The sequence below is a fragment of the Cottoperca gobio genome, chromosome 6, assembly GCF_900634415.1.
Source record: "Cottoperca gobio chromosome 6, fCotGob3.1, whole genome shotgun sequence".
Classification (NCBI taxonomy): Eukaryota; Metazoa; Chordata; class Actinopteri; order Perciformes; family Bovichtidae; genus Cottoperca; species Cottoperca gobio.
This window is the reverse complement of record NC_041360.1, coordinates 5964175-5978231: the sequence shown is the minus strand read 5'-3', so window position 1 is coordinate 5978231 and position 14057 is coordinate 5964175. Positions and strand designations below refer to the sequence as shown.

Below are 14057 nucleotides of genomic sequence, written 5' to 3'. Positions count from 1 at the left end.
TTTTACTTTTCCTCTTCCACACCAGAGCAGACTCACCCATCAGTAAAACAGATTAAGAAAAGCTAATATCATTTAGAAAGTCACACAAAATAACAATAAAGACACTAAGAAAAAACAATTCAGTAAATATACATTAAAATAGGTAAAACCAGCAAATAAAACACAGATTAATTATAACAGTGCGAATTAAGTAATTTTATTGCACATTCTGAAAATGAATGTTAGAATGTATTGCACCTGACTTTGGGAGTCCATACCTCCACCCTGAAGGAAGCGGCTCTAACGACACAGCTTGTGGAATGTATGCAGAGACTTTTAGTTCAGCGTTGAGATTTAGGGCGTGGTAATGTATGTGTAGTGCTGAAATTGAATTAGACAACGCCCAAAATGTAAGGCCTGTAGCATTGGCTGGCTATAGTCCGAGTAAACAGGCAGTGAACAGACAGCGACAACATGTTATGTAATGAGAACAGCAGTAGCCTGTGACTGAGGAAGCATACAAATGAACCTCCACATATTGGGTTACACGGGCCAGCCGTGAGCCCATTCCTCACTTGATCAAAAGAAGCTTCGACAAGCAACACCAAGGTGAGATTAATGCTTTTATTGAACGTTTTCAAACTTTATTCTGTAAACTGTCGGTTTTTACAATAGATAACTTCCAGGAGGAATTCTAATTGTTTGGTTTGGCAAATGCATGCGACGTCTTGTTTACGTCCACATCCCCGTCGAAGAGCATCATCCGCGGACACTTTCGAGATAACAATTAAAGTTATGTTAACGTCAAAACCGGAATGACAACACTTGCGACACTTTTAAAGGGATAATACATTTATTTATGTAATTTAAAATATAAAGCGGGGGTCTGTGGGTCCTCCCTTGTGAAATATTAAGCATCACATTTCCTGCACAACCATTTATGCACCAATTTATGGTGGAACTGTCTTTATTTATGCAAAGACAGACACAACATCCAGGGGCCAGTGACAATTCAAAGTAAAAAGATTTAATGGAATATATTATATATATATTATATATATATATATATATATATTATATTATCCCTGCTAAATAAACACACATGTAGGCATGATTTACTCTTTCATACTCTGCTGTGTCTTTTGTTTGGGAAAGTCTTTAAATGTGCATGAATTAATTAATTTTTAATTTAATTAATTAATTTGAATGCACTTATAAACCCCTGGACTTTAATAGGTCATATGAGGTTTTAGCAAGATTTTTGTTCAGATCTGTGTTCTCTGAGAAATCGTAATTAGAGTCGAAATATTTTGATAAAAAGGGTTGTAATATTCCGAAAATAATTTCTAAATTTAATGAGAACAAAGTTCTAATATTTCAAGAAAAAAATCTGCCAGCCCTATAGTCTGTAGTGGCCTGTGACGTTGTAGCCTTTTCCCTCAAAGTGAACAATAACCTCACATCATGGCCGGCCCTAAACTCCCTGGGGACAGAAGCAACATTCTTTTAAGGGGCCCTCCTGCCTGACCCCTGACCCATGTTAAACATTTGCCATTTCCTCACAGTCCAACCTTACAGCCCAGGGCTCTCACTACAATCCTCCCTCCTTTTAAAACAGTTTGCTACATCAGTCAGTTCAGTCTAAGAATAAGTAGACTTATACAACACAGAATTAAGTATAAACAAATGTATTAACATTTCAAGTAAAAGGAAAAGCAGCAAATCCTCATATTTGAGAGGCTGGAACCATGGATGTTTGTAATCTTTTGCTTTAAATTAAAATGACAAACAATTATGAAAGTAGTTGCCAGTTTATTTTCTGTCAATCAATTAATCGCTTAATCAGCTTATCGTTTCAGCTGTGTTCATAAATACTGTTGGGAAAAAGAAAACATATTTTAGAAGCTCGTCATTTGTTTTGTATTAAAAAATCTGTGAAGTAACTAGTAACTAAAGCTGTAATGGAAGTGGAGTAAAAAGTAAAACATTTCCCTCTGAAATGTAGTACAGTAGAAGTAGAATATGGCATAAACGGAAAAGAAAGAAAAAGTACAGTACTTTAGTAAATGTACTTAGTTACATTCCACCACTGGCTGCAACTCATTCACTTCCTTCCACTATAAACGAGAGAACGAATTTAGCAACATATGAACTGACAGTTGACGGGATCATTTGAGCCAAAGCCTGTCAGAACCCATTCCTGCAGTGTGTAACTGATTCTGTTTGATGTTAACATTCACCTTTAATACAGGAGAGCAAAGTACACACCCAGAAGAGGCAGGATAAAGAGCTTCCCTTCTAAAGCAAGTCAGTCAGCTTGCCTCTTCACTTCAGTCCATTCCACCATGTTTGCTTCAATCCTCCTGCTTGGTTTGTGCGTTGTTTTCATCATTGTTCAACTCAAATCCCGGAGGCCCAAGAACTTTCCTCCAGGACCCGCTCCCCTGCCAATACTGGGGAACATTTTGCACCTAAGCCTAGAGAACCCCCTGAAGGACTTTGAGAGGGTAAGAAAACCGAAACAAAATGAAATGCATGATGTTGCTCTTCCAATGCCTTACATTATTATGGCATTGATGTAACTACTATTATTAGTACTTAAAATGGTTCAATACTTACACATGTGGCACTGGGCTGCCTTTTCCTGATCGTGAGTTTCCAGAGTTGTTTTGGCACTGCACTTTCAGACTATAATTAAACCTATAGGCTTTAAGTGTAAAATAAAAAAAAGGCATGTGAAAGCCACTTAAATCGTTGCCCTGTATACTATGCTTCTAAGGGCATAGGTTACAGGCTTCTACTGTTAGTTTTTTCATGTGATTACATAACATGTTGACTGTACAGAGTTGGCTGCCTGTGCATTTGGACCATGGCCAACTAGTGTTTTGTGGCACTCAATGCATTGAAAAATGTATTTTATAAACAACATCCTCCCTTAACAGAAACCATTTCAGCACTACACATAAAATACCCCACCCTAAGTCTATACGTGTGGTGACTAAAGTCTTAGCAGTTATCGCAACGCTGGGCAATCTTAACATGGCCTTACATTTTGGGCGTTGTCTAATTCAATTTCAGCATTACACATACATTACCACGCCCTAAATCTCAACGCTGAACTAAAAGTCTCTGCATACATTCCACACGCTGTGTAGTTAGAGCCGCTTCCTTCAGGAGGAGGTATGGACTCCCAAAGTCAGGTGTAATAAATTAAAACATACATTTTTAGAATGTGCAATAAAATTACTTAATTTGCACTTTTATAATTAATCTGTGTGTTTTTATTTGCTGGTTTTACCTGTTTTTATTGTATTTTTACTTAATTGTTTTTTCTTAGTGTCTTTATTGTTATTTTGTGTGACTCTTTCTAAATTATAGTTTTTCTTAATCTGTTTTACTGATGGGTGAGTCTGCTCTGCTGTGTCTATTTTTGCCATACTGCAAGACAAACTTCCCATGTGAGACGATAAAGACTGAACTAAGTGGACAAATATGTTTTTGTGATTTCAGTGAATAAATATGGTGATATCCTTCTGATGTTAAATGATATATATGTATTTCAAACTCTGACGTGTTATCTTGTTCTCTCCCAGCTGAGGAAGTCTTATGGAAATGTCTACAGTGTGTTCCTCGGTCCCAAAGCAGCTGTTGTCATCAACGGGCTAAAGGCCATGAAGGAGGCTATAGTGACCAAGGGCAGTGATTTTGCTGGAAGACCCCAAGACCTGTTTATAAATGAGACCACCAGGAGGAAAGGTAAAAGAGACATGATGTGACAGAGCAGAGAGTGTATCATCAAACATTGCTAATAAAAAAAAAACAGGCATACGGTGTACAGTAATGTATCTATTTCTATGCATGTATGGTATGTAGGGATGCATATAGTTATTACTATATATCTGGTTAAGACATATGGTCATAGTGCAGCTTAAGTTTTTATTGCCATCATTGCTGTATCACAGTAAATGCAAATGAGCTCCACCCACAGGCACATGCTGGGAAATGGTGAAAAGGGAGAAACAGGCACCTGGGCTAGAAATGAATGTCACCTGTTGCCTCACAAAGCTTTGTAGAAGTGCCTTCACCATTTGTAAGAAAATCTTATTGTGCACTAAATTATGTAGTTCTCTGTTAGTATTGTGTAAAGATCAGTATTTATCTAGAAAAAAATATTGTATTATAAGATACATTTGACCAAAATAAAATTCATCATGATACGTTATTATATATACATTATTGTCAATGTTCTTAGTTTATCGCAAAATACCTCACAGATTATAATAGATAATAATACACTTTATTTATTCAGCACCTTTCAAAACAAAGTTACCAAGTGCTTTACATGGTTTAAACCAAAATTGAAATAAAAAAGTACAGGACTGCAATGGAATAACATAAGACAATTACAACAATACTAATTGTTAATTAATAATTAATAAGTTAAAATGGAAATAAAATACCCAAAAGTAAAAAAAGTCAAGTTTTGAGAAGTGATTCAAAAGATCTTACTGATTCTGTCTCAGATCCTCAGGGAGGGAGTTCTAGATCTGAGGGGGAAAAGGAGAAAACAAGAAACTGTTATGTAACTATGTGTGTTTGTACAGTATACTATTCCGTTTTTCAGAGAAAATGGGGAAGGGCTCTAACTGACTCAAATTTTTTTTTTTTTATTAAAATTGTTTCATCAAAAATAATAAAACAGGCTAGAAAGTAGATGAGCTCTGGAATAGAACACATTGGACAGTGATATCTTGAGAAAATGTGACATGTGCTTTTTGTGCCACTACACCTGTTCTAGGGGTGATTCTGGCAGATTATGGCACTAGTTGGAAAGAGCATCGTCGCTTTGCTCTGATGACCTTGAAGAACTTTGGTCTGGGGAAGAATTCCATGGAGGAGAGGATTCATGGAGAGATACAATACATCATTGATGCACTGGAAAAGAGCATTGGTATGTCATCTGTGGGTCCACAATCCTCTGGCAGGGTTCATTATAATCAGTGACACAGAACAACACAAATACTCTAATATTATTTAATAATTATTTATGATCCTGCATTTTCATTTAATGTCTTGTTGAATTGTGCATTGGGATATTGTTAGTTTAAAGTTATTTTGTATTCTTGTACAATACTATGTTGTACATTATGTCTTTTACAGGCCAAACCATAAGTCCTCAGCTTATGTTTCATAATGCGGCCTCCAACATCATCTGCCAGGTTCTGTTTGGTAAACGCTACGAGTATGAAGATGAGTTCATCAAAGTGATTGTTCAATGCTTTACTGAGAATGCCAAGATAGCCAATGGACCATGGGCTATGGTGAGTCGAAGCATGTTTTAGCCTTCAAACCTGGCTCAGAAACATTTGCTAGCATTTGTTAATTGGCACCAAACATAAACTACAACTGAGGCTGATGTCATTAGTTTTGTTAGTGTTTGGTCGTAAATGAGAAAGTAACTTTTTATAATTACAGGATTTGAAAATGTAATGCAATCTTTCTTCAACCTAATACAGATATTAAAACTAATATTGTCCAAAGCCATTGTTAAAATATTACTATATTGTTATAGAGGTCAGAATAAACTTTCCTCACCTTGCCTCACAGACATTTAAGTAATGTTTTCTAACTAAACTTAGCTTGCAAAAACACTTGTTGAAGAGTTTTCTCTAGCAGTTACCTCATACTTTCCATTCAAGTAAATTCTATGAGGATAAAATAATTGTGCAGAGTAATTCATGCCAGGAAGCAGGATCTGTTTGGATTTAAATAAACTAATGTTTTATCTTTTTTATTACAGTTGTACGACTCTTTTCCCATAATTCGTAGCCTGCCGCTGCCCTTCAACAAGGCCTTTAAGAATGTTGAGGTATGTAATTGGGCCCAGAGATTTAATGTCAATATTTGTAATAAATTGTAAAGAAAAAAGTCTGCATTGAAAAAAATTGAATTGATGATTATTATGATTATGATTATTATTATGACAATTATGCAAATTGACTTGGATATTTTTCAGACGTGTCAGAAACTTGCCATTAATTTGGTGAACGAGCACAAGAATACCAGAGTCCCTGGAGAGCCACGAGACTTTGTTGACTGCTACCTGGATCGGATGGATAAGGTGTGTGTGTGTGTGTGTGTGTGTGTGTGTGTGTGTGTGTGTGTGTGTGTGTGTGTGTGTGGCTTTTCTGACTGCATTATTTTTTATATTGTCTGGTGATAATGTGAACAGATGTAGTGTAACGATGGGGAAGAGAATGCAGCGAGGGGGTGCAGCTGTGTGCCTCCTGTTTTCTCTTCAAGATGAACAAGTCTAAAGGAGTGTGTGGCAGTATTATTGTATGTCTGTTTGTGTTAAAACAATCATTCTCGACTTTTTAGGAAAAGGAAGATGGTTCTACCTTTTCAGAAGCACAACTGACTATGTATGCTCTAGATCTTCACTTTGCTGGGACTGACACTACCTCAAACACCATTCTTACTGGTTTCCTTTACCTAATGACCTACCCACACATACAAGGTATGCCTGCACATGGGAATTACTTTTCTGCTCCATAGTTGGATAGAAGTCACTGCTGGAGGAATCATTACGAGCATTTTAGCCTGACCTAGTGTGCACCTTTTGGTCGTGCATCATTATAGAAGTGTTTGATTTAGTTTATTTGTTGACGGAGAGAAGTCCAATTCTGGGTCAGAAGTAGAGTCAGGACCTCCTCGCCAACACCTTAACTTCAGTACAATTGAATAGCTATTGGAGTCTTTGCAGGTTCAAAAAAGTCAAACAGGTTAAAAAGGAATTCACTGGAGACGATCAGAGTCTGATGCAGTAGAGTTTATTCTTCACAGAAAAGTGTTAAACCCGAGTGGGGTACCAGTACCAGACTGACGTTAAACAGGCTGCGCTTGTACTTTTATACCCAACATTAAGTCTGGGGCTTGTCAAGTTACCCTTTAAAAAAACATGTGTTGTACCCTGGTCATATGCACACGGTCTACTTCTAACATTAGATACATATTGATTACCCTTTATTGCACTGCATTATATTATTTATAAGTGCAGAACACTTACTGGAAGAAATTTACTACAACATACCACCTTTGTGACTGTGTACACCACCCCTGCGAGTTGCCATCACGAGACAAGAAATACCTGTCTCGTAATAACAACAAGCATGTGTTAAGGTTTGATAACAGGTTCAAATGTATGCATCTAAAAATACACCAAGTATGTTTGCAACATGGATCCTGCATCACATAAAACCCATACTCAAAATGGGTAACTCATAATAATTCTCAAAAATAATAATTACATGTTTACATATTGAGCAGTGGGCTGTTTTTAGTTTAAAATGGTTTGAGTAAGCTTATGAAATTAAAAAACAACTTTTATATGTGGGACTTTTCACATTATACGTTCCTTTTAAATATGAATATCATTCAGAGTTTAATATGACTCAACAATCAGCATATAGTATAGCATTTCACCAGAAACTATTTGTTTGTCTTGCTGCTTGTATATGAGCAGGCAAAGGTGGTGTTTTAACAGCATAGTCACAGATCCACGGCAAACTGTATCTTGCCATTCCCAGAAAAGAGAGCATTTGTCCCTCCGTTTATGGTTAGGGAGCTTTAGTTATAGCTTCTATTTGTGAGGGAGCGATTAGCCTCTTGTCCCCACATAACATTCTTCCTAGATACTCAACTACTGCCTCACAGAATTGTAGCCCATCTTTACTGACTGTGTGCCCTCCTGTAGAATCGTTCTCACACTGCTCTTTTGTTGGGCTCCAGATTATCAAATCGTCCACATACTGAAGTACAGTACTTGGAACATCTAGGTGCTGTAAGTGTTAAATATGGATTGGCTCTAGGGCCTGAGCTTTTGCCTTCTCCTTTTTTGGTTTGGTCATTTAATTTAGCTGTAGTTGTGTTAGCTTGTTATCCAGGTGTTTGCCTCCTATGCTTCTCCACATGGTGCACAATGTGTTCAGTGAACAGAGGCCACCCCATTTCCATTTTTAGGCCCACAACATTATCTAAGCGTTTCTGCACTTCTGGTGGCATAGCTTTTTTCACCATCACTTTAAACAGGCTTTTCGTAGTGTCATTGGTGCTTCCTCTTTCATCTCTCCATTTTCGCTGAAAATCATGCAAGAACTTTGATGGGTTTTCTTTGTCTTTTAGTCTTTCTCCTTCCAATTTTGAGGGATCCATTTTTCTGGTTATTGTTTTCTCAGCTCAGCCCACACCTGATTGCGATGTCCACCAAAACCCACTTTGTGTGTTCTATTTCCATTCACTCCCATTGGCAGTTTTTCTGCCTGGAAGATTTCTTCAGTTGTGTGTTTTCCAGCTGTGTGCATGAGCAAAGCTTTGATATCTCCCACTGCCATACTTTCTTCCATTGCTGTATTCCACTTATTTGCTCCTTCATGGAGGTCTGGTAACCTGCTTGCCAGCCCGATCATATCCATGAAAGACCATGGCACATATTAAGTCTGTCCTTGTGCCTTAGTTATTATGGGGCACTGGGTGCATATATTTAGTATGGAGAATCAGTTTCTTTATCTTCCCGTTCCTCACCTGTCTAAGTTTTCAGGTCGAAACCGCTTTCCACTTCTCAGTCTTAATTTTGTTTGCATTGATTAATGCGGTGCTTCTTCCGCCTCCTCCAAGTAGTTCAGATGATATTCTGGTACAGTAGTTAAACAGAGCATCATTGCTAAATGTGTTGTAGTAAATTTCTTCCAGTGGTCTAGTGGTACGGCTTCCAAATACAACACCAGATGGTTGTGAGTTCAATACCAGGGCTGCCACCATTGTACCCCTGAGCAAGGTACTTAACCCTGAGTTGCTCCAGGGAGACTGTCCCTGTACTTAGTTCAATGTAAGTCGCTCTGGATAAGAGCGTCTGCTAAATGACCTGTAATAATAATAAATACAGTAAATAATATAATACAGTATTGCACCTCACTGTAGTCTTCCACAAGCTGCTAGCTTGACAGCTATGAGTACTAACAATAGCCATGTTCGTTGTTTACGTTCATAAAGATTTGTTTTTGGACAGTGGCTTTGGAGGGAGGCCTGAAGAGACAGGCTCTCAGTGCCAACTTGGCCATTTTCTCGATAGATTTAGCGACCTAGATCTAGTGCTGCTAGCTACTTTCTTGGAAAAGATTTGGCTGGGTTGTTTCAGTTCAATAATTTTAAAAATCTACCATACTCTTGCTAGCTCTCAAGATCACCAATCCTAGCTTTAAGTAAAAGTAAAAGTTCTGATTAAACAAAAAACAAACAAAGAAATTGTGAAAGTGATTAAACACGTGAATGAATTATATCATAATTATAATTCAATAATATATTCTTTTGATATGGGCCATTCTCCATAATGAAAACGTTTACTTGGTGGATTTATATGTTGATGCTTATACTTTTGTACTTTTACTTAAGTAGGACTTGGAATGCAGGACTTTTACCAGATATTTTGTATGTGGCAAAACTAAAAACAGTATGGTAGAAGATAAATATCAAAAGAGCCACAAATGTTCTTACATGCTGTTGATTTCAAAACTGTTAATACAATATGAGGAATACTCAGAAAGTGTCCACTTTGAGGTTGAAAGTGAACAGGGTGTAGAGTATGAGAATAGTGAATGGCATAGGCATAGTTAAAAATTAAGCTAAAAATGACATTGTTACAGTAATGAGAGTAAATGTAATGTGTTACTTCCACCCCTAACATACAGGTTAACCTTACCCCATTTCCAGTCATGTTGTTCATTGCTCTTACATTTAAATTGTTTTGTGAATTATTATCAACTCTCTGCTGTATCACTCAGAGCGTTGTCAACAGGAGATAGACGAGGTGTTGGAAGGGAAGGCTCAGGCCAGTTTTGATGACAGACTCAACATGCCTTACATGCAGGTAAATCATCAGACAGATTTCTCATAATAATTGCACTTTTATTTCATGTGTACACATTTGTCTGAATAGCGTATTTGTCAGAGCATGACACAAAGTCTTCTAAAGGTTGCGGACAATTTACAAAAGTGTTCAATTCAAACAATAAATCTGGTGCGAGAATCCGTTTACACTGGGGTCCTTGGGATTCAGTAGATCAAATAGATGCTTTGAACCACTTTTATCATGATCCATTACTGCACGTGTTCCCATATTGCAAGTTTATCCGTCTGCCTTTCTGTGGCTGAGCTTCTAAGAGCCCTCACTGTTTTTCTTCTGCCCCAAGTCAGATAAACCATAAGAACATGTTGTTTAAATCTCTCTTCATCCAGGCTGTGATCCACGAAGTGCAGAGGATAGCCAACACTGTACCACTCAGCGTCTTCCACTGTACGACTAAAGACACAGAGCTCATGGGATATTCCATTCCCAGGGTAAGAAGCAACTGGTCTTATATAGCTTTTTGACAAAGGTAACAGTATAATGAAGTGTTGTTGAAAGAAACCTCACTGTACTTACCACCTAATTGGGGGCAAGGTATGGTAACCTCTGCAGGTAACAAAGATGAACGTGACTTTACTGCAAATTCTATTACACATTTAAATTGTCTGATTTATAAGAAAACAGTCAAGTGTCTTTCAATGTAGGTTACTGATTACCATACTGTTGTACCATACTTAAATAATGGTAATAACAATGAGACCCATTAAGATAGTAGTTTGTGAAAGACTCTGGTGATGCACAATGAGTGAATGAAATTATTGGATGGATGTATTACATTCCTGCATAAGCCACACATATCTGAGTATTTGATTTATTGATTGCTGTCGAGGTGTAAAGAGAGTTTCAACAAATATAACAAAAAATGTTTTCTAAATTATATTACCCACCCTCGCTTTAACTAAATCTTAAACTCTTACAAATATTTTCTGCCTTCCTCTATGCCCTTTCCTCATGTGCTTAATTCTCTCCTCAGGGTACGCTGATTATCCCGAACCTGACCTCGGTGCTTAATGAGGAGGGACAATGGAAAGCCCCCAATGAATTCAACCCTGAAAACTTCCTCAATGACCAGGGAGCGTTTGTTAAACCAGAGGCCTTCATGCCTTTCTCTGCAGGTATTAGAGCATAATAAAACGACAGTATGGGTCTCATTGTATCACACCTGCAGTAGCATGCACAGCCAGGGTGGGTTTAATCCAACTGTGTAACTTTGAGGTCTTTTTTTTTTTTTCTGTCTCAGGTCCTCGTATGTGTCTGGGAGAGGGTCTGGCTCGTATGGAGCTCTTTCTCATCCTGGTGACATTGCTGAGGAAGTTTAAATTCATCTGGCCTGAGGATGCAGGAGAGCCAGACTACAATCCAGTCTATGGGGTCACACTGACTCCTAAACCTTATCATATGAAGATCCAACTCAGGGCAGCGCAGTAAGGCTGTCTGCACAGACACACAGCAGAAACAGTTGAGATTGTCCTAGATTAGAATAAGCAGCTATTAACTACTGGGAACAAATACGATGAAAACAATACAGGACTTTTTCTACTCTCCTAATGGCACAACTAATAACTACTAAACTATTAAAGCAGAAAAGTAAATTATGAATAAATGAGTACAATGAAGGCAACGACGAACAATTTATGAATGACTGATATCTTTGTTAGAGGTTTACCCATTAAACTCAAATCATTAAGCTAACATCAACTCATAAAAACACATGAAAGTGTATTGTTTCATCTGCCGGTTCTGATGGACAGATAAGAATGAGTGGTAGCAGGTTCTGTTTGGACCTCCATTTTGAACGGCGTCCCTCTCACCAATAGAACTGGAATTTTGGTTAGTATCTTGTGTTAGCGGCTAACAGTAACTATACCTCCCAGCGTCAGGGAGGACACATTCCCACCTGTATTCAAAGCACACTTTGGTGTCAATCTGAATGAGACAGCCTTGTAACGCCACAACCAACTCAAATGAACAATGCAGTATAAAACGTGCATGGAGTACGTCCCTCCGTCCATGTTGGCTGCAAAGCGGCTAGTTAGCTACGCTAGCGTCTTTAGCATGGAGGTTGAGTGGTAGCCCACACTCCCAGATAATTCCTGGTACGAGAAACGACTCTTGGGGCCGATAATTACAGTTTGTATTTCAGTGACTGTCTGGAAAATAAAGTGTCATTCATGGTGCTTGCAATAAATTGTTACTTCAATATTTCTAGCGTCAGGGGACTACAAATGTGACTTAGCTTAAAGCTATAAACTGGTACCTTGCTAAATGGTGTCATTCATGTTTTAAACTGTAGCCTACATTGTTCCTTTTAAATAAATAAGTAAAGTCTCTCTATGTATATTTTATCAATCATTTAGCCTGTCGTATATTTATTAATGTTACTTTTTGTGGCTTTAAACCACCGATAGGGCGATCGCTGGTATTGCTCTTTGCTGACTTATGTCACTCTGTGTGGTGGTAACCATAGCAACCGGTAAGCACTTTTCATTACACTATTCAACATTTTACACAGACACCTACTGAAATCCCTTTTATTACTTGATCAAAAATGATTATGTGTGTGTATAAAACCTCTGGTTTGTCTCGGGCCTCACACAGGATGCACCAAAATTGTAGTGTGAATTGCTTGTTGCAGATCTTTTAATTAATACCAAAACATATAGTTATAACTCAAAATGATGTATTATAAACACATGAATGGTGAAAAAAGTGAAGGAGCTCAACCTAGACTATCAAAAACATTAAGTTTTATCTCAAGTAACAGAATGTAATACCTCGGAACATCACTCATCATAAAGAAGGATTGATAATCATGATTATTGTAGTCTCATAATTTAAAGGCTACTACAGAGTTCTGGCCCAGTGTACATTGACCTGATTGTTCATACACACAAATCACAGGATCATCTTCATAAATGAAATGTTTATTGAACTAATACCTACTAGACTAAACTATTAAAACGGAAAGATAAATAGTGAATAAACGAGTACAATGAATTCAACGATGAACAATTTATGAATGAAAGCGGACCAAGTGTGACCAGGTAGAATCAGCGACTGGTATCTGTGTTAGAGGTTTACCCTTTAAACTGAATTTTAATAGATTAATGCACCGTTTGCACCACCAGTTGAGAATTTAAAAAGCACCTAAGATTGTGAAGCAATCTAAGTATGGATTTCTAATTTTTGGGAGATCTTTGATTTGGTCTTCCTCTCGGGTAGCCTCTCTTTGCCTCTGGTTCCGAAGAACGTAGAAAGTAGGGGGAGGAGAGTTGACACCTTAACAAACACTAATTTCATTCATCAAACTTGTGTTAAAGCACAACTTCCTATTATTAAAACATATTAGCCCAGCATAACATATCAATTAAAGTACATTTTATTTTGCATTTAACATCAGTTTCTTTGTGTCAAGTTAGGTATGTCTCTGTGAGTCTGGTCCTTATCTCTGGTCAAGAATGTGTGATGGCCATAAAAGGGGCTTGGGCAGTTTCTGCTGGTCTGTCATATTTACAGATATCAGAATATTCTGTAATAATGTATAATTGTAGTCACCAATATGTAGTCACCAATATCGGCTACACAAGAAACCTGAGTTTGTGTTCTATTTCAAACCAACTGTTTAAAAAAAAAAAAAAGCATTACCACCATTCTCTCAAGCTCCTTACCCCTTGGGTTTATTATTGACACTATAACGACGAAGGCCCCCTAACCTTAATGAAATCGTTATTTTAACCCAAACCATGATGTTTCCCTGAACCAACAAGTGGTTGTTGTGCCTAAATCTAAGCAAACCTTAAACATAGTGTTTTGACATCATACAACCAATTTATTTATTTGTTACGGTTTCGGAACGAACAGAAAAACAGTTGTCATGCCAATGCAACGCTTTAGAAGGCATGCACAAACAACTTATTTTGTTCTTTTAATTTGGAGGACTTGATTTGAATTGATTCAATGACATACTTTGATATGTATTCTTACTACTACTTTGTCTTGTATCCAAATTACATTCTTTGATATGTATACTTAGCACTTACCAAAATGACATGTTTTGATATGTACGCTAATTGATTTATATGGGATTTATATGGTGGAGGCCCTTCTGGCTAAT

General features: G+C 37.5%; 1 protein-coding gene across 1 annotated transcript; it reads left to right on the top strand.

Annotated features, from left to right (window-relative positions):
• The first annotated feature begins 341 nt into the window (after nucleotides 1-341).
• On the top strand, nucleotides 342-13645 carry LOC115009344 (cytochrome P450 2F2-like). The gene is made up of 12 exons (XM_029433292.1): nucleotides 342-588; nucleotides 2231-2486; nucleotides 3573-3735; nucleotides 4778-4930; nucleotides 5140-5300; nucleotides 5780-5848; nucleotides 5996-6100; nucleotides 6361-6499; nucleotides 9819-9904; nucleotides 10273-10374; nucleotides 10917-11058; nucleotides 11184-13645. Exons 2-12 carry the CDS (start codon nucleotides 2325-2327, stop codon nucleotides 11369-11371), a joined length of 1470 nt encoding a protein of 489 aa, XP_029289152.1. The 5' UTR covers nucleotides 342-588; nucleotides 2231-2324; the 3' UTR covers nucleotides 11372-13645.
• The last annotated feature ends 412 nt before the right edge of the window (nucleotides 13646-14057 follow it).